This window comes from Poecilia reticulata, chromosome 3, assembly GCF_904066995.2.
Source record: "Poecilia reticulata chromosome 3, P_reticulata-male-v2, whole genome shotgun sequence".
Classification (NCBI taxonomy): Eukaryota; Metazoa; Chordata; class Actinopteri; order Cyprinodontiformes; family Poeciliidae; genus Poecilia; species Poecilia reticulata.
The window spans coordinates 33,552,172-33,570,878 of record NC_088832.1 but is presented as its reverse complement, the minus strand read 5'-3'; the positions used below and the strand labels follow the sequence as shown (position 1 = coordinate 33,570,878).

General features: G+C 36.6%; 1 protein-coding gene across 3 annotated transcripts in view; it reads right to left on the bottom strand.

Moving 5' to 3' along the window:
* Nucleotides 1-18,707, bottom strand: part of ppip5k1a (diphosphoinositol pentakisphosphate kinase 1a) — a 58,804-nt gene that overhangs the window by 21,204 nt on the left and 18,893 nt on the right. For 2 of the 3 annotated variants that reach the window (XM_081605530.1, XM_081605531.1), the window contains exons 18-52: nt 18,336-18,477; nt 18,028-18,251; nt 17,227-17,354; nt 17,023-17,137; nt 16,822-16,929; nt 16,167-16,295; nt 15,944-16,090; nt 15,684-15,774; nt 14,274-14,399; nt 10,745-10,801; nt 9,330-9,392; nt 8,503-8,565; nt 8,169-8,267; nt 7,828-7,920; nt 7,535-7,603; nt 7,335-7,418; nt 7,020-7,103; nt 5,637-5,702; nt 5,347-5,412; nt 5,046-5,114; nt 4,721-4,822; nt 4,415-4,489; nt 4,090-4,188; nt 3,808-3,873; nt 3,499-3,582; nt 3,215-3,274; nt 3,015-3,098; nt 2,712-2,786; nt 2,403-2,486; nt 2,110-2,178; nt 1,910-1,993; nt 1,607-1,681; nt 1,299-1,382; nt 987-1,055; nt 796-870 (exon numbers count right to left, since the gene is read on the bottom strand). In XM_081605530.1, the coding sequence (XP_081461656.1) occupies nt 796-870; nt 987-1,055; nt 1,299-1,382; nt 1,607-1,681; nt 1,910-1,993; nt 2,110-2,178; nt 2,403-2,486; nt 2,712-2,786; nt 3,015-3,098; nt 3,215-3,274; nt 3,499-3,582; nt 3,808-3,873; nt 4,090-4,188; nt 4,415-4,489; nt 4,721-4,822; nt 5,046-5,114; nt 5,347-5,412; nt 5,637-5,702; nt 7,020-7,103; nt 7,335-7,418; nt 7,535-7,603; nt 7,828-7,920; nt 8,169-8,267; nt 8,503-8,565; nt 9,330-9,392; nt 10,745-10,801; nt 14,274-14,399; nt 15,684-15,774; nt 15,944-16,090; nt 16,167-16,295; nt 16,822-16,929; nt 17,023-17,137; nt 17,227-17,354; nt 18,028-18,251; nt 18,336-18,477 (3,208 nt within the window). The remainder of the gene's footprint in view (nt 1-795; nt 871-986; nt 1,056-1,298; nt 1,383-1,606; nt 1,682-1,909; nt 1,994-2,109; nt 2,179-2,402; nt 2,487-2,711; nt 2,787-3,014; nt 3,099-3,214; nt 3,275-3,498; nt 3,583-3,807; nt 3,874-4,089; nt 4,189-4,414; nt 4,490-4,720; nt 4,823-5,045; nt 5,115-5,346; nt 5,413-5,636; nt 5,703-7,019; nt 7,104-7,334; nt 7,419-7,534; nt 7,604-7,827; nt 7,921-8,168; nt 8,268-8,502; nt 8,566-9,329; nt 9,393-10,744; nt 10,802-14,273; nt 14,400-15,683; nt 15,775-15,943; nt 16,091-16,166; nt 16,296-16,821; nt 16,930-17,022; nt 17,138-17,226; nt 17,355-18,027; nt 18,252-18,335; nt 18,478-18,707) is intronic. The other variant, XM_081605529.1, reaches the window with a different exon arrangement.

Here is an 18,707-nt window from a genome sequence, read left to right as displayed (position 1 = left end):
TAGGAAAGACATGCCGAGGATAAACTTGGCTTTGGATGAACGGATATTTTTGTGCAGAATTAGCGGTGCATGGATTGCATTAATACGTAAAGGTAAGACGGCAATAAGATGTTTTTGTTTAGTTTTTTTTTAATGAAATCTGCGTTTCGTGGGCTACAGTTTGTATGTCTTAATAATTCAGTAAAGTAGAAGCGGTAGCTAATCTACCACAGCAATTATTTATTAATAAAATATTAAACCTAAAACGTACTACAACAACAACAAACTAAATGTTCTGTTCTGTGTGCAAAATTCTTGAATGTGTTTTGGTGTTAAATCCTAAAACAGTAAGTGGCATTGTTGTCAGTTGCTATGGCAACGAGTCTGCGCGTAGCTTGGCGGATACAGAGCGAGAAAGTGCTTCTCGCTCCCTTTGCTGTGGATCATAGCACGAAATTAATACCTACATTTCTAAGTTTCACTGAGTTAACGCGGCTATGGATGACATGTAAAAGATTAGTCTTTTTGCCCCGCAGCGTTGTACGCATGCGCGAAATTTTCATACGTCCAATAACATGCATGGTGTCTATGCAAGTCAGAGCCTCACCAGCTAAGAACCTCACCGCACGTCACTGATATATATATATATACACACATTTATTGAGCCTTATTCTCAATAAATATTGATATTAGTGCATAAAACTGAGTTTAAAATCAAGCTCAAAAAATAGAGCTACATGTGACGAGTTGAATTAAAGTTAATTTAAAATCACAAAGAAAATCTGACATGAAAATCACTTTGTGGCCTCAACTCACCTGATTCCTCCGTTTTATCCTTTTCACTTTTCTCTTTTTTCTCACTTTTCCTAGTCTCATCTTTTCTACTCTGTTCTATTAGTTAGAAAACAAAAATATAAAATAAAGTGCATACATATAAATCTGTACATAATATCAACACATAACCTTATTCTGTGGCCTCAACTGAAACCACCTGGCATCTTTCTCACCTGATTCCTCTGTTTTATCCTTTTCACTTTTCTCACTTTTCTTGGCCGCCTCTCTTTTACCAAGTTCTACTAGTTGCAAAATAAAAAATATCACAATAAAGTGCATTTATAAATCTATGATGATATCAATTAATAGAATAATTGTCAGCAAATATTGAGATAATTACGTAAGAATGAGTTAAAATCAAGCTAAAAAGATTGAGCTGAGTCTGACAAGTTACATTCAATAAAAGTTAATTTAAAATCACATTAAGGAAATCTCCTGAGCTGATAATCACTTTGTTGTCTTAAACCACCGGACATCTTTCTGACCTGATTCCTCTGTTTCATCCTTCTCTTTTTTCTCACTTTTCTCTTTTTTCTCACTTTTCTCAGTCTCATTTTTTCTACTCTGTTCTATTAGTTAGAAAACAAAAGTATCAAAATAAAGTGCATATGTATATAAATCTATGAACAATATCAACATATAACCTTATTCTCAATAAATATTGATATTAGTGCATAAAACTGAGTTAAATCAAGCTAAAAAAAATAGAGCTACATGTGACAAGTTGAATTAAAGTTAATTTAAAATCACAAAGAAAATCTGACATGAAAATCACTTTGTGGCCTCAACTCACCTGATTCCTCTGTTTTATCCTTTTCACTTTTCTCTTTTTTCTCACTTTTCTTCGTCTCATCTTTTCTACTCTGTTCTATTAGTCAGAAAACAAAAATATTAAATAAAGTGCATACATATAAATCTATTCATAATATCAACATATAGCCTTACTCAGCAAATATTGAGATAATTACATAAAAATAAGTTAAAATCAAGCCTAAAAGATTTAGCTGTGTCTAACAAGTTACATGGATTAAAGTTAATTTAAAATCACATTAAGGAAATATCCTGAACTGATAATCACTTTGTGGTTTCAACTCACCTGGTTCCTCTGTTTTATCCTTTTCACTTTTCTCACTTTTCTCTTTTTTCTCACTTTTCCTAGTCTCATCTTTTCTACTCTGTTCTATTAGTTAGAAAACAAAAATATAAAATAATGTGAATACATATAAATCTGTACATAATATCAACACATAACCTTATTCTGTGGCCTCAACTGAAACCACCTGGCATCTTTCTCACCTGATTCCTCTGTTTTATCCTTTTCACTTTTCTCACTTTTCTTGGCCGCCTCTCTTTTACCAAGTTCTACTAGTTGCAAAATAACAAAATATCACAATAAAGCGTATTTATAAATCTATGATGATATCAATTAATAGAATAATTGTCAGCAAATAATTACATAAGAATGAGTTAAAATCAAGCTAAAAAGATTGAGCTGAGTCTGACCAGTTACATGAATAAACGTTAATCTAAGGAAATCTTCTGAACTGATAATCACTTTGTTGTCTTAAACCACTGGACAACTTTCTCACCTGATTCCTCTTTTTCATCCTTCTCTTTTTTCTCACTTTTCTCTTTTTTCTCACTTTTCTCAGTCTCATTTTTTCTACTCTGTTCTATTAGTTAGAAAACAAAAGTACCAAAATAAAGTGCATAGGTATATAAATCTATCAACAATATTAACATATAACCTTATTCTCAATAAATATTGATATTAGTGCATAAAACTGAGTTTAAATCGAGCTAAAAAATAGAGCTACATGTGACAAGTTGAATTAAAGTTAATTTAAAATCACATAAAGGAAATCTGACATGAAAATCACTTTGTGGCCTCAACTCACCTGATTCCTCTGTTTTATCCTTTTCACTTTTCTCTTTTTTCTCACTTTTCTTAGTCTCATCTTTTCTACTCTGTTCTATTAGTCAGAAAACAAAAATATTAAATAAAGTGCATACATATAAATCTATTCATAATATCAACATATAGCCTTACTCAGCAAATATTGAGATAATTACATAAAAATAAGTTAAAATCAAGCCTAAAAGATTTAGCTGTGTCTAACAAGTTACATGGATTAAAGTTAATTTAAAATCACATTAAGGAAATATCCTGAACTGATAATCACTTTGTGGTTTCAACTCACCTGGTTCCTCTGTTTTATCCTTTTCACTTTTCTCACTTTTCTCTTTTTTCTCACTTTTCCTACTCTCATCTTTTCTACTCTGTTCTATTAGTTAGAAAACAAAAATATAAAATAATGTGAATACATATAAATCTGTACATAATATCAACACATAACCTTATTCTGTGGCCTCAACTGAAACCACCTGGCATCTTTCTCACCTGATTCCTCTGTTTTATCCTTTTCACTTTTCTTGGCCGCCTCTCTTTTACCAAGTTCTACTAGTTGCAAAATAACAAAATATCACAATAAAGCGTATTTATAAATCTATGATGATATCAATAAATAGAATAATTGTCAGCAAATAATTACATAAGAATGAGTTAAAATCAAGCTAAAAAGATTGAGCTGAGTCTGACAAGTTACATGAATAAATGTTAATCTAAGGAAATCTTCTGAACTGATAATCACTTTGTTGTCTTAAACCACTGGACAACTTTCTCACCTGATTCCTCTTTTTCATCCTTCTCTTTTTTCTCACTTTTCTCTTTTTTCTCACTTTTCTCAGTCTCATTTTTTCTACTCTGTTCTATTAGTTAGAAAACAAAAGTACCAAAATAAAGTGCATAGGTATATAAATCTATCAACAATATTAACATATAACCTTATTCTCAATAAATATTGATATTAGTGCATAAAACTGAGTTTAAATCGAGCTAAAAAATAGAGCTACATGTGACAAGTTGAATTAAAGTTAATTTAAAATCACATAAAGGAAATCTGACATGAAAATCACTTTGTGGCCTCAACTCACCTGATTCCTCTGTTTTATCCTTTTCACTTTTCTCACTTTTCTTAGTCTCGTCTTTTCTACTCTGTTCTATTAGTTAGAAAACAAAAATATAAAATAAAGTGTATATAAATCTATACATAATATCAACATTCAGCTCAGCAAATATTGAGATAATTGCATAAAAATAAGTTAAAATCAAGCTAAAAAGATTGAGCTGAGTCTGACAAGTTACATGAATAAACGTTAATTTAAAATCACATTAAGGAAATCTGAACTGATAATCACTTTGTGGCCTCAACTCACCTGATTCCTCTGTTTTATCCTTTTCACTTTTCTCTTTTTTCTCACTTTTCTCTTTTTTCACACATTTCTTAGTCTCATCATTTATACTCTGTTCTATTACTTAGAAAACAAAATCATAAAATAAAATATATATGTTTAAGTCTATGATAAATATCAACATATACATTTATTGAGCCTTATTCTCAATAAATATTGATATTATTGCATAAAACTGAGTTTAAATCAAACTAAAAAATAGAGCTACATGTGACAAGTTGAATTAAAGTTAATTTAAAATCACATTAAGAAAATCTGACATGAAAATCACTTTGTGGCCTCAACTCACCTGATTCCTCTGTTTTATCCTTTTCACTTTTCTCACTTTTCTCACTTTTCCTAGTCTCATCTTTTCTACTCTGTTCTATTAGTTAGAAAACAAAAATATAAAATAAGATGTATATAAATCTATACATAATATCAACATTTAGCCTCACTCTCAATAAATATTGAGATAATTACATAAGAATAAGTTAAAATCAAGCTAAAAAGATTGAGCTGAGTCTGACAAGTTACATGAATAAACGTTAATCTAAGGAAATCTTCTGAACTGATAATCACTTTGTTGTCTTAAACCACTGGACAACTTTCTCACCTGATTCCTCTTTTTCATCCTTCTCTTTTTTCTCACTTTTCTCTTTTTTCTCACTTTTCTCTTTTTTCTCACTTTTCTCAGTCTCATTTTTTCTACTCTGTTCTATTAGTTAGAAAACAAAAGTACCAAAATAAAGTGCATATGTATATAAATCTATCAACAATATCAACATATAACCTTATTCTCAATAAATATTGATATTAGTGCATAAAACTGAGTTTAAATCAAGCTAAAAAATAGAGCTACATGTGACAAGTTGAATTAAAGTTAATTTAAAATCACAAAGAAAATCTGACATGAAAATCACTTTGTGGCCTCAACTCACCTGATTCCTCTGTTTTATCCTTTTCACTTTTCTCACTTTTCTTGGCCGCCTCTCTTTTACCAAGTTCTACTAGTTGCAAAATAACAAAATATCACAATAAAGTGTATTTATAAATCTATGATGATATCAATAAATAGAATAATTGTCAGCAAATATTAAGATAATTACGTAAGAATGAGTTAAAATCAAGCTAAAAAGATTGAGCTGAGTCTGACAAGTTACATCAATAAAAGTTAATCTAAGGAAATCTTCTGAACTGATAATCACTTTGTTGTCTTAAACCACCGGACAACTTTCTCACCTGATTCCTCTTTTTCATCCTTCTCTTTTTTCTCACTTTTCTCAGTCTCATTTTTTCTACTCTGTTCTATTAGTTAGAAAACAAAAGTATCAAAATAAAGTGCATATGTATATAGATCTATGAACAATATCAACATATAACCTTATTCTCAATAAATATTGATATTATTGCATAAAACTGAGTTAAATCAAGCTCAAAAATTGAGCTAAATGTGACAAGTTGAATTAAAGTCAATTTAAAATCACATTAAGGAAATCTGACATGAAAAACACTTTGTGGCCTCAACTCACCTGATTCCTCTGTTTTATCCTTTTCACTTTTCTCACTTTTCTTAGTCTCATCTTTTATACTCTGTTCTATTAGTTAGAAAACAAAAATATAAAATAATGTGAAAACATATAAATCTATACATAATATCAGCATATAACCTTACTCTAGAGGTGTGCTGATCGATCGGTGATCATTGTCTCTTGTTGCCGATACCGATCACCTGCATCTCATTTCGCAGCCTGCCTGTGCAGCTGGTCTCTTTCCTTCACTCTGCGCAAACGCGCAGCAACAAATCCTAAGCGACGTGGAACTATAACGCACTGAGTGAATGGGGAAGTTTGCGTGTTGCGGTTGAAAATTGAAGCAGGTCAAAATGCATCAACACGACGAAGCTAATACGACATAAAAACAATGCCATGCTTGACGGAGTTTGGCTACATCGAGGCTCACTGCAGTAAAAAAGACATAAGGAGGATCAGATAGCAGGTAAAGCAGCACAGCTACAAACACTCACCCGGATTAGCATGACGGTCAGAAAGCTAAACAAATAACCCGCAAAATTATTTAAGTCTTGGAGCTGCGATGTAAGACGCTGGTTCTGATCTCGCTGTTGAACCGTTGCTACGCTACAGGTAGTAATATTTTACAGACGGAGCGCCGCTTCTGCTCCACCTGGTAGTGACTCTCACACCGAACCTCTGCTTAAAGCTGCAGCATCTAAAATACATTTTACATACGTATTAAAACTTTCGCTGTCCTAACATGAGACAGATAATCTCTAAAAAATAATCGATCTCCTTCCTGCTCTGCATAATTACTCCGCTCAGTCAGAAACAGCCACTGAGAACTAGCAGTAATCAGCTAGCCGCCATGCTAACAGGAAGTTTTCATTCAGTAACTCAGGATTGTTTATTGTAATGGATCCTGTTTTTGCCTTTGAATGTTAAGTTTTATACTTGCATTTTTTGGCAATGTTGAGAGGTTTTATTTTGGCTCTTTGCATTATTTCAGAGCCTTCATATGTTATCAGTCTGTTAAAGATAGTTTTACTGATAGCAGGACAATTTGCACAATGCCTGTTTTGTTTAGTTTTCTTCTTGGAAAAAGTTATTAAAAACAAGTTTTTGTCCAAATTAAGGTGAATTCATGGATCCTTTTTCCACATAATGTAACCGGTAGTGTTTATGATTTAAAAAAAAAAAATAATTATGTGATCGGTATCGGCAGGGTAAAACCTGATCGGCACATCTCTATATTACTCTCAATAAATATTGATATTATTGCATAAAACTGAGTAAAATCAAGCTAAAATTTTTTTAGCAAAATGTGACAAGGTAAATTAAAGTTAATTTAAAATCACAAAGAAAATCTGACATGAAAAACACTTTGTGGCCTCAACTCACCTGATTCCTCTGTTTTATCCTTTTCACTTTTCTCACTTTTCTCTTTTTTCTCACTTTTCTTAGTCTCATCTTTTCTACTCTGTTCTATTAGTTAGAAAACAAAAATATTAAATAAAGTGTATATAAATCTATGAACAATATCAACATATACATTTATTGAGCCTTATTCTCAATAAATATTGATATTAGTGCATAAAACTGAGTTAAATCAAGCTAAAAAAATAGAGCTACATGTGACAAGTTGAATTAAAGTTAATTTAAAATCACATTAAGGAAATATCCTGAACTGATAATCACTTTGTGGTTTCAACTCACCTGATTCCTCCGTTTTATCCTTTTCACTTTTCTCACTTTTCTCTTTTTTCTCACTTTTCTTAGTCTCATCTTTTCTACTCTGTTCTATTAGTTAGAAAACAAAAATATAAAATAATGTGAATACATATAAATCTGTACATAATATCAACACATAACCTTATTCTGTGGCCTCAACTGAAACCACCTGGCATCTTTCTCACCTGATTCCTCTGTTTTATCCTTTTCACTTTTCTCACTTTTCTTGGCCGCCTCTCTTTTACCAAGTTCTACTAGTTGCAAAATAACAAAATATCACAATAAAGCGTATTTATAAATCTATGATGATATCAATAAATAGAATAATTGTCAGCAAATAATTACATAAGAATGAGTTAAAATCAAGCTAAAAAGATTGAGCTGAGTCTGACAAGTTACATGAATAAACGTTAATCTAAGGAAATCTCCTAAACTGATAATCACTTTGCTGTCTTAAACCATTTGGCATCTTTCTCACCTGATTCCTCTGTTTTATCCTTTTCACTTTTCTCACTTTTCTCTTTTTTCTCTCTTTTCTCACGTTTCCTGCCCTCCTCTTTTCCACTCTGTTCTATTAGTTACAAAACAAATATAAAATTAAATGTAAATATATATAAATGCATGCACAATATCAAGATATAGGGCTTTCCTCAAATTATATTGACATTATTGCATAAGAGTGAGTGAAAATCAAGTTACATTTTTTTTTACCGAATGTGACAAGTTGAATTAAAGTTAATTTAAAATCACATTAACGAAATCTCTTGAAATGAAAATGACTTTGTGGCCTCAACTGAAACCATCTGGCATCTTTCTCACCTGATTCCTCTGTTTTATCCTTTTCACTTTTCTCTCTTTTCTCTCTTTTCTCACGTTTCTCACTTTTCTTGGCCACCTCTCTTTTACCGAGTTCTACAACTTAAACAAAACAAAAACTTATCAAAATAAAGTGTATCTATAAATCCACGATATCAATAAATAGAATTATACTCAGCACGTATTAAGACTACTACATAGGAATGAGTGAAAATCAAGCTCAGAAAATTGAGCTAAATGTGACAAGTTGAATAAAAGTCAATTTAAAATCACTTTAAGGAAATCTCCTGAACTGATGATCACTTTGTGGTGTCAGATCACCTGGCAACTTTCTCACCTGATCCCTCTTTTTTATCCTTCTCACTTTTCTTGGCCACCTCTCTTTTACCGAGTTCTACAACTTGGAAAAACAAAACAAAAACATATCAAAATAAAGTGTGTACAGTGATCCCTTGTTTTTCGCGGGGGTTGCGATCCAAAGCAACCCGAGATGTAAGCGAAATCCGCGAAGTTACTTTTATTTTTTACGATTACTGCACGTAATCGTAAAAAATACGATTATAAATCGTATTTTATACTCTACATTGAAACCAAAGAACAAAACCTGTTTTCGGATCAGCGGATGTGCGTGTGCATCAATCGGGCCTTAATGTGATCCGGAGTCGTGTCATTAAAGCGTCTCCTCCATCCTGCCCCGCCAGATTCACAGCTGGATCTACGGCAGAGCGACGGATCTCGTCAAGCGAGCCTCCGGTCGGGTTTTACGCCGATCCTGGCCAGTTTTTTCCAGCAGGCATTCAAAGTTTCAGTTTTCATCTCCTGAATGGCCAATCAGTATTACTTGTATACCGTAACGTTTTTGGCACACAGGTAGAGAAGGAGCTCGGAGACTGTTTAGCCAATCAGGACGCAGAACACAATGCCGCGAAGCAACGAGACCGCGAAAGGTGAGCCGCGTTATGGCGACGGAGCACTGCATATATAAATGCATAATATCAATAGACAAAATTATTCTCAGAAAATTTTGAGATGAAAACATAAGAATGAGTGAAAATCAGTGTGAGTGATGAGTGTGACAAGTTGCATGAATTAAAGTTAATTTAAAATCTCATTAAAGAAATCTCCTGATTTGATAATCATTAAATCACCTGGCAGCTTTCTCACCTGAGTCAAGTTTCTTTCCTTTCTCAGTCTTCCTGACCTGCTCTCTTCTCTTTTGTTCTATTGCTCAAAAACAAAAAAAATATTAAAATAAAGTGTATGTATAAATCTCAGGGGTTACATTAACAGATTATTTTGCTAGTTTGACCGTTTTCTTTTTAAATGATGGAAAAATATGAAAGCCATTAGATAATCTGTCCTTTTGACAGATTATAATTTATACCTGCACTGCTCTGTGCACATCTAATACATCTGACGACTGATCTGAGTGATTCAGAAGTCTGCATGCCCAAAGCTGTAGGAGTTAGCTCAGATACGTGTGAAAGAGACAAATGGCAGCTTTGATTCAAAATGGCTGATTTCCTGTTTGGTTTGGGACGTGGCTCCAGGAGGTGTTTTGGTTGGTCCTGCCATGATAAATATACTGTATGCAACAAATGTCATGATTGTCAGTCAAAGCATGGCTTTATAGACTTCTAGTACTGGACTGGAGTAGGACCAATCGTAGTCAGTTTGGTGCAGCTCAGCTCATATCTACTAGTGAAAGTCAGAGCCAAACGAAAGGCAATGGCGTGCCCTCTGACTTTGCCACGCCCACGCCTTACAGCAAAAACTCTTTGTGCTTTAAAAAAAGTGAGACCAACTTGTTATCCGTCTTCTGACACAAGATTATCCTGATTAGATCAAGAGGGTCAGAGATGGAGCTTTCCAAAAAAAAAAAAAAAGACTTCCTGTTTTGAGGGGGCGTGGCTTTGATGATGTCAGCATATGACCACATATTGTTGTCGGTCATCCAACATGGATGCCTCATACCAAGTTTGGTGCAAATTAGTATTTCTATATGAAAGTTATAGCGTTTTGTTTGATTTTGCCACTTGGCCACGCCCCCTAAAGGTGCTAAAAAAACTCAACATTTTGATAACTTTTAATCCGCCATCACTAAACTGCATGCTGAGCAAAAATAAACCACATAACTTAAAAAACCCCGGAGGAGTTCATTAAAGTTCGAGGTGTATAAATGTGAAAAATGGCCAAATTTGACCTTTGACCCAAAATGGCCACCTCCCTGTACATTTTAGGACATACATCCAAGAGAGTTTTTTTCCTCATCTGGGAGGATCTACCTATGTATCAAGCTTCAGATCTCTGCTATGTACGGCTTGGCCTACCTCAGTTCAGCAACAACGCCATTAAAAATCCTTAATGGGACAATTTTGACAAAAATGTTGCAAATTTTTGAAAATGTTTAGGCACCAAATCTGCGACCTCTGGCAGAAAATAATAAGACAAGATCCATTAAATAAGATCCTCCAGGCCTTTGCAGCATTTCGCTGCTCGGGCCTCATCACTTTCAGTAAATATTGAAATGAGTACAAAGGAACGAATGAAAATCAAGCTCAACCTGGCAACTTTCTCACCTGCTCCCTGTTTCTTTCCCCTCTCAACTCTCCTGGCCTCATCTCTTCTACTTTGTTCTATTAGTTAAAAAACAAAAAAAATATTAAAATACTGGTTGTCATGTATATAAATCTGCACAAAATATCATTATATAGCATTATTCTCAGTAAATATTGAGATATTTACATAGTAGTGAGTGAATGAAAATCAAGGCTAACCACAATAGATAAATGTCTACTGTCATTTTCACAACCTCAAATGGGACACACATGTTGTTAGAATACTTTAAAGACATTTAAAATTAAGTAGAACAGATGAAGATTCAAAATAACTGACATCTGATACCTGATCAACCCACTGTGGACAACAAATTCACATTAGTTTGACTTGCACCTGAATTTGGACATTTCAGCTTGAAAAAAACCACCAGATTTCCAAAGCTACCTGGTTGGATATCTGCACGCACGCACACAAGTTAAATGGAAGGTCCCTATTCACAAACGATGCTTCTATAGCTGCGTTTCCATTAGAAAGGTGTGCAAAACTTTGTCAATATTCCACTGATGTCAAAAAAATACGATTTCGAAATCCAGCGTTTCCATTAAATAAGAGACACAATTAAAATCCCCTGTAAAAAATTTTGTTCCCGCAATAAGACAATAAAAAGTGTACCCAACCACTTCCTGTCGTCTTCTTTGTTATTTCTGCCAGTAGTAACTTCCGGTTGTTGATCATGTGGAAAAAAGTGTCTCCATTGCAATTGTGCAAAATACACTAGCTTGGATACTAAAAACCCATCTCAGTGCAAAAACTTTTTCTTTCTTTAGATTAGTGTTTCCATTAAGCAAATTTATTTTCATAATCCCAATTTGCGCAATTTGAAGGTCAATGGAAACGCAGCTCCTGCTGCGAAGTACGGAGGTATTCCTGAATCTGCTAAATATCAGTTGTGCCAAACTTGAACTCCTCCAGAAGGTTCAAAAAAACAAAAACCTCAAATCATCCAAGTTATTTTCAATGCCATAGTCCCATCTAAACCAATATATTAAATTTTATCATCCTCACCAGTAAAAAGAGGGAAAAAGCTGCAGAGTCTGAATCTGAAGTCATGCAAATAAGCTTCCAAAGTGCATGCACAGTATGCAGAACAGAAGAAACAGGAACTTTGGTTTTATGCCTGCTGGTTGTTTTTAAAAGTTGAACTCTCATGGTGGCATTAAATACAGTGTCTACAAAGAGTATTCACCTTTTTGAATGTTTTATCCTTCTACTGCTGTTAAAATTAATCATGATCAACAAGATTTGATAAAAAAAGGTTAAAAAAAACAAAACATTTAATGTAGATTTCTACAAAATATCGACAGAGTGGCAATTAGAATCCACTGTTGAAGAAAACTCAGATCGTAGATAGGTTAGAGTTTGCCAAAAGGCACATGGGAAGACTCTGTGGTCAAGAGGAATAAAGTTATTTGGTCTGATATCAAAATTGAGCTTTCTGGCCACCAGACAAGACTGTGAAGCATGGTGGGGGTAGCATCATGCTGCGGGGAAGCATCTCAGCTGCAGAATCAAGGAGAATCCTGGAATACTGAGAACTACGGCTTCCAAAGACATTTATTTGAGGACATTTATTTTCCAGCTAAAGCTACACAGAGATGTTTTGAACACAGCAAAACGGATGTTATGGAGTGGTCTAGTCAAAGCCCAGACTTGTCAGAGCTAAGCTGGAAGTTTAGCAGGAAGAATGGAGGAAAACTGGAACGTACAGATGAAACCCACTGATCCACACAGACTTTATGCAATTTATTATTTTTAATACATATTTTTACTTGTCATTATTTTGTAGTAATCAGATTTCACTTTGAGATTAAATGTGTTTTTATGAGCTATAAAAAAGGATAAACCATGTAAGGGTGTGAATACTTTTTGAAGACGTTGTGTACATTGCGCAGCTGTAATGTTCCTGCCATATCGCCCAGCCTGACTGCAAAGACCTGAGAGACAACATGAGGATGAGATGACGAATGGAAGCTCACCGATGCAGCTTCATGCAGCTCCAGCAGGGTAAATAAATCAGCCTACATTGTAATAAAAAAAAGTGTGGACTCAGCTGTAAATATTACAGTGCAACTACAAGGAAAACGTCAAACCTGTCAACCAGCCTCACATTTACTCTGTCTGAAGGAGTGTGCATAAAACATGAGCACCGTCATAACTGTGGCTTCACCAGTCATGAGCATGAGGGAGTTTTCATGAATGTTACTGACTGTCGTCATGTTTGGTAAATAATCACATTTTAATTCACATTTTTACTGCAACTTAAAAGTGTCTGTGTGAAGGTGCCCCTCACACCTTCTTCAACTATAGCAAAATTGGCGTCAAACGTTTGCGGAGCAAAAGCATTTGCTTGTGCCGCCATCATTTTAAGTTTATTAATGGAAGAGTTTCCAGAGGTCAGCAGAGGTCAACCATTTATATTTACAAAATCAAACAAAATCGCCGTCAAACGACTCGACTACATTTGTACAGCAGAAATTTTGATTTGTGTTGCTTTTGCTTTGAAGTTTAAAGGTCAAGAAGTTAACCAGGCCCCCCTGATTACCCACATCTAACAAAATGAGTGTCAAATGTTTGTGCAGTAAAATATTTTGTTTGTGCCACTATCATTTAAACATGTTAATGTTTCCAGAGGTCATGAAAGGTCAACCAAGCTCCACCTTCCTCAAACCTAACAAACAAAATTGGTATCGAATGTTTCTGCTGCATTTGTGCAGCTTCAAGATGTTAAATAAAGTTTAAAGGTCAAAAGGTTTGACATTAGTTTTGTTAAGACTTTGTAAACATGAGTTCGGGGAGTGGTTGACCTCTGATGACCTCTGGAAACGTTTTTATTAATATATTTAAAATGACAACAGAACAAATGAAAATTTTTACTGCACAAATGTAGCACAAACACTTGACACCACTTTTGTTAGATTTGGCAACGTGGGAGGCTGGTCGACCCTTTCATCTAACATCTTCAAAGCAAAAGCAGCACAAAGGAAAATTTTTGCTGCACAAACATTCGTCATTATTTTGTGTCATTATTACACCGAGGTGTCGTTATTTCTGTTTGTGGCGCCATCATTTTTTTGTTAGATTTGGGTAATAATGACACTCTGGTGTCATTATAGACACTTCATGTCAACATTCATGAAGACTCCTCCATGTTGATGACAGCCGTTATGTCACGTTTATGGAAATGTCATGTCGGTCTTTTGTCGGTCCTGTAAAGCGTTACCCGATTTCTAACTCAGCCAGCGAGAGGGTAAAAAAAAATAAAATAAAATAAAAGGTGAGGAGGGTGACGAGAATGAAAACGAACTGACACTTTCTACAACAAAACAAAAAAATGAATGAATGTGATGAACATGTGTGGGAGTCCGTCACACCTGGTGGATTCCTGCTCTAATGATGAACTGTGTGGCGTATTTCTGCAAGCCGGGGCTCGTCTGCCTGATCTACTGCTGTGCAGGGTGGTGAGGAAGCGCGGCGGTCTCAGACACATACCGTCTTTGTAGGACTGACTGGCGGCGGAGTATTTTTTGCGGTGTGCACGTGCGTAGTCCTGCAGGTTGGGGGCGCTAGAGGAGCCACCGAGGACGGTGGTGCTGAAGAGTCCGGCGCACTGAGAGCCTGCGAGGGTTAGTGAACATAAACACGCCGTTACTCAAACAGCTCACCAGCAGGAGACAGACAGAGACAGAAACTGACGAGCAGAAAAAAAGACTGGAGGTTTTCAAACTGTCTTAACACGAATTTGGTCCTCATTAGATCTTCAAATGAAGCAAATACAGCAAAAGAACCTTGGATATTAATACAAAAACTTTCAGAACCACAGTATCTGCAGGTTTCAAGTCAAATTTAAGAAGTTTTTATGTCACTTTGAATGAAATTAAAAAGAACCTATGGTGCAAAATTCACATTTTGGACGTCTATTTATTTCCATTTTGGTTTCCACTGCTTGTAAAAACTATACAAGTGCTGGAAAATGAGCCGTCTCAAAAATCTTTGCTAATGCAACACCAGAAATCATCAGGCATTACCCTGTTACCTAGCAACCCCAGCCTGTTACCCAACAACCCCAGCAAAGCCCTAGCAACCCCAGCGGAGCACCTGCACATTTGGTCAGCTGGTTTTACCTGCGTTTGTCTCCAGAAAGCTTTGGCATATCGGAGAGGTTCCTTCCCAGCAGCCATGTTTAAGCTGCTTTAATCCAATTCCAGCCTGTTTGACTTCGGTTTGGGAGGATAAATTCTCTAAATCATTCCTTAAGGGTGCCATTTTTGCAAATTGTGAAATTTTTCTGTAAATTCTTCTTAATTCTGCAATATTTTGTTCAAAACCGTCTCAGTGCTGCCCTTGGATTTCAATAACTAGAAGCTTTTTCCATAAAACATATTTTTTCCTGTCAATTTTTAGATGACCTTCTGGTAAAAAAAGGTAGCATTAGCATTATGACATCATTCTCATAATTAAACAAAAATACTCATAGCATACTCACACAAAGCTTCATCAGCATTAACGTTTCGCAACTTATTGAAGTGAATTCTGGGTCCATTTCAGTATTTAAACAAACATTTAAAGTATAACTATAGTTAATCTATAAAATAAAATTTATTTTTTGCTGAATTTTCAACTTTTCTTTAAGTTGATCTAATTTATCGAGATGTACCTGTTGATTTCAGGTTAAATCTGAACCACAGAGGAAACAGTTTGAAGTTCTACTTTCTTCATCTAAACTTGCAGTCAAAGTTCAAAGGTCATGTTACGGAAACACACAGGCTGCGCTCCATGTTGTTACATCTCCCCCAAACATAAACCATAATCCACAGGGAACCGGCTGATGATGTGCGCGGTTGCCGTAGCAACAAGGTTTGTTTTTTTTTGTTGTTGTTTGACGTTTTTTCTTCCACCTACCTAAGCCGCTTTGTTTCATCTCTGGAGACTGACGTGGGATGGAGAAGAGACGGTAGCTGCCGGCTTTAGAGGTGGTGGATTCTGAGAGGACCTGGGGGTCAGAGGGCAGAGTGACGTAGGGAGACTTAGTGGCATCAAAACCACCGCGTAAACCAATTTTGCTCAAAAGCAAATGATTTTATGTTTACAGACTAAAACAGAACTAAACAGCCGTTGGCACTAAAAATGGTGGCTCCACTCCTTCCTGGGCTCAGTCTCACCTCCATTGATCCGGTTTTGTGATTGCGAATGAGCGGCGACCGCCTCTGAATGGTGATCGGCTCCGACACGGGAGCGGCGCGGTCCGTTTCGTCTCGCGTCAGGTCCTCCAGACTGCCGGGCTCCTCCTCCTCCTTTTTCTGCCCGTTCTGAGGAACACGACGGACACAGCTGGAGCCTGGAAGTCCTCCACATCGGGACGTTTTTAGGCCTCACGGTGTTTACCTGTCGCATCACCTCTGCTGAGGCGGGTCTGAAGCCGAATCCGTGCGGCGCGTGTTCGTCCTCATCCGCGCCCTTAACGCCGGGGCTGAAGTGGAGCTCCACGTGGAACCGCTCCTCAGAGGAAATGTCCTTCAGGCAGACAACGTTTAAGACGTTCAAGTTTTCAATCTGTTTGCTACGGACACACTGCATGTCAACGTTTACATCTGGAGATGTCACGCGCGTGCACAACTCTGGAGGTCAAAAAGACGATGCTAACTGTTGCTGCTAACTTAACAAAATGAAACCAGCAGTTGAAGGTATAAAAAAACCGTTGAAGAAACACTTAAAGCCACTTGTAACCTTCCCTTTTCCCGCTCTCTGTCGGCTATGCTGCACGCAGATCCGTTGCCGTAGCAACCGACTAACAGGACCACTAGTGTATCAGGATTCAACACCAAAAAAAAAATCACACAAATCTTTCACACACAAAAAAGATTCAGTCCTTTACAGTTTTCTGTTCTCAGGCTTGATGTTTATTTTGTGATTATTAATAACTGATCGCTGTGACAGATTAGCTGCCGCTGCCATTAGCTAATCTAACAACACAGCAGTGGTTTATTAGCTTATTTTAACTTCTACTGATGATCCGTCTCATCAAACATCAGCAACTCACCTTGTTGTTGTCTTCGTAGAGCATGATGACAATCTGCGTCATGTAGTTGAGTTCGGAGACCTCGTTGAGGTAATCCATGGCGCGTTTCCACTGCTGGTCCTTCTCCTCCTGTCTCAGACACAAACGGAGAAAATATCACCCTGATCTCCACATCTTTTCACAGAAACACTCCAGAATCTGCAGGAATCACTGTCTGCTTACATCGAGCAGGCCTCCGTATCGGAAAATGCTGAGCAGGGAGTGGACGTGGCTCTCACTGGTGAAATATAACCGAGTCCTGACGTGACGACCGGGTGACATAATGCCACGAGAATACCTGTAAACAGGAAGTAAAAAAAAAAAAAAACATGGCTACCTACATTTACTCTCCGTTAAACATCTGTTTTGCATTCAAATTTAACTTACAGAGGATGTAGCTTGTGAACAAACTCGTCTCCATGCGTCCTCTGCAGGTCAAGCTGGATCTTCCTGACCAGAGGGAGGCAGTAAGCGTAAGCTATGTCCAGCTTCTCATCTCTATTTATGCCGTATTCCTGCAAAAACACACAAAAAATAAACTACTCAGGTGGCTCAATTTATTAACATTTCAGGGCTTCGCATCCAGAATGTGATGGGTCATATTAGTAAATATTTACACTTCCCCCCCAGATTAAAGACATATCCAAACAAAAGAAAACCTAATTAAATATACAAATAACCAGCGGTGGGAACTGCTAGCTGAAACGTTAGCTGCACTAGCCCTGAAGCACTGATCATAAACACTAGTTTATGAACATAAACATTAGTTTATGATGAGTTGATAAACAAACCTTCAACCACAATGTCAAAATTTATTCAACCTAAACTTTACAAAACAAATTAGCGCTTTAGAATTTATTCAGAAAAAGTAATTTAACGGAAGCTAAGGGCTCTAAATGTTTTCAAAGTTGGCAAAGATGTTAAACAAAGAATTAGCCCTGCTATTAGTGTGTTAGCATAAGTGTACCCAACATTTTAAGTATTGCTAATCAAAAGCATAAGAAACATAAGCATCTGAACAGACTAGTAAAAATGTGTAAAAAAATTTTAAATAAACAACATTTTGTCACAGTACTACAGCAGACCCCACCTATTTGCCAATGGCCTGATCATATATTACTAATTATGTGTCATTATAATATTATTTAATAAGAAAAGCAGCTCTAGGCTCCTTTGTCGTCCTCCCACCTGTGGGATGACGATGTCGGCCAGCGCTCGCGACAGCCGGAACAGCTCCTGCGTGTCCTGCAGGCCGAGCGTGCCGTTGTGAATGACGTCGTACTTCACGCAGTCGTATATGTCGGGGATCTTGCTGATGTCGTAGCGGCCGTTCTTCATGCGGAAATCCTTCTCCAGCTTGGACCAGCGCTGCAGCATTAGCTCCAGAGTCTCGCTGTGGTACAGCTGCAGGTCTGGAGGCAGAGGAGAAAAACATCCTGCAAGCTGGAGAAACGTAGCCGGACACGTCGGGAAGGGCCGATTTCATGTTTCTGTACCGGCAGACTTCGGGTCCTCCATTCTGGTGCGGATCTGAGAGGTGAGGCTCTGAATGAGCGCGTAGACCTGATCACATGTGGCCACCGGGTTCTTCACCATTTTCATTGAATTCACAACAGAAGTAGCGCAAGTCGGGGCCAGCTGTAGCAAAACGAAACACAGACCGGCGTCACCAACAACGAGTAAACAAACAAAACAAAACATGTCGCTTCACTAAACAGACATGTTGGCTGGTTTTTAAAGCAACAGATGGTCGGTGCCGACTTGGTCCAAACGGCCTCTTTTCATGTGACTCTCCAGACTTTGATGTCATTTAGTTATAAATATGAAAAAAATTAAACCCAAACTGAACTACAGACCTGGAAAGAAAG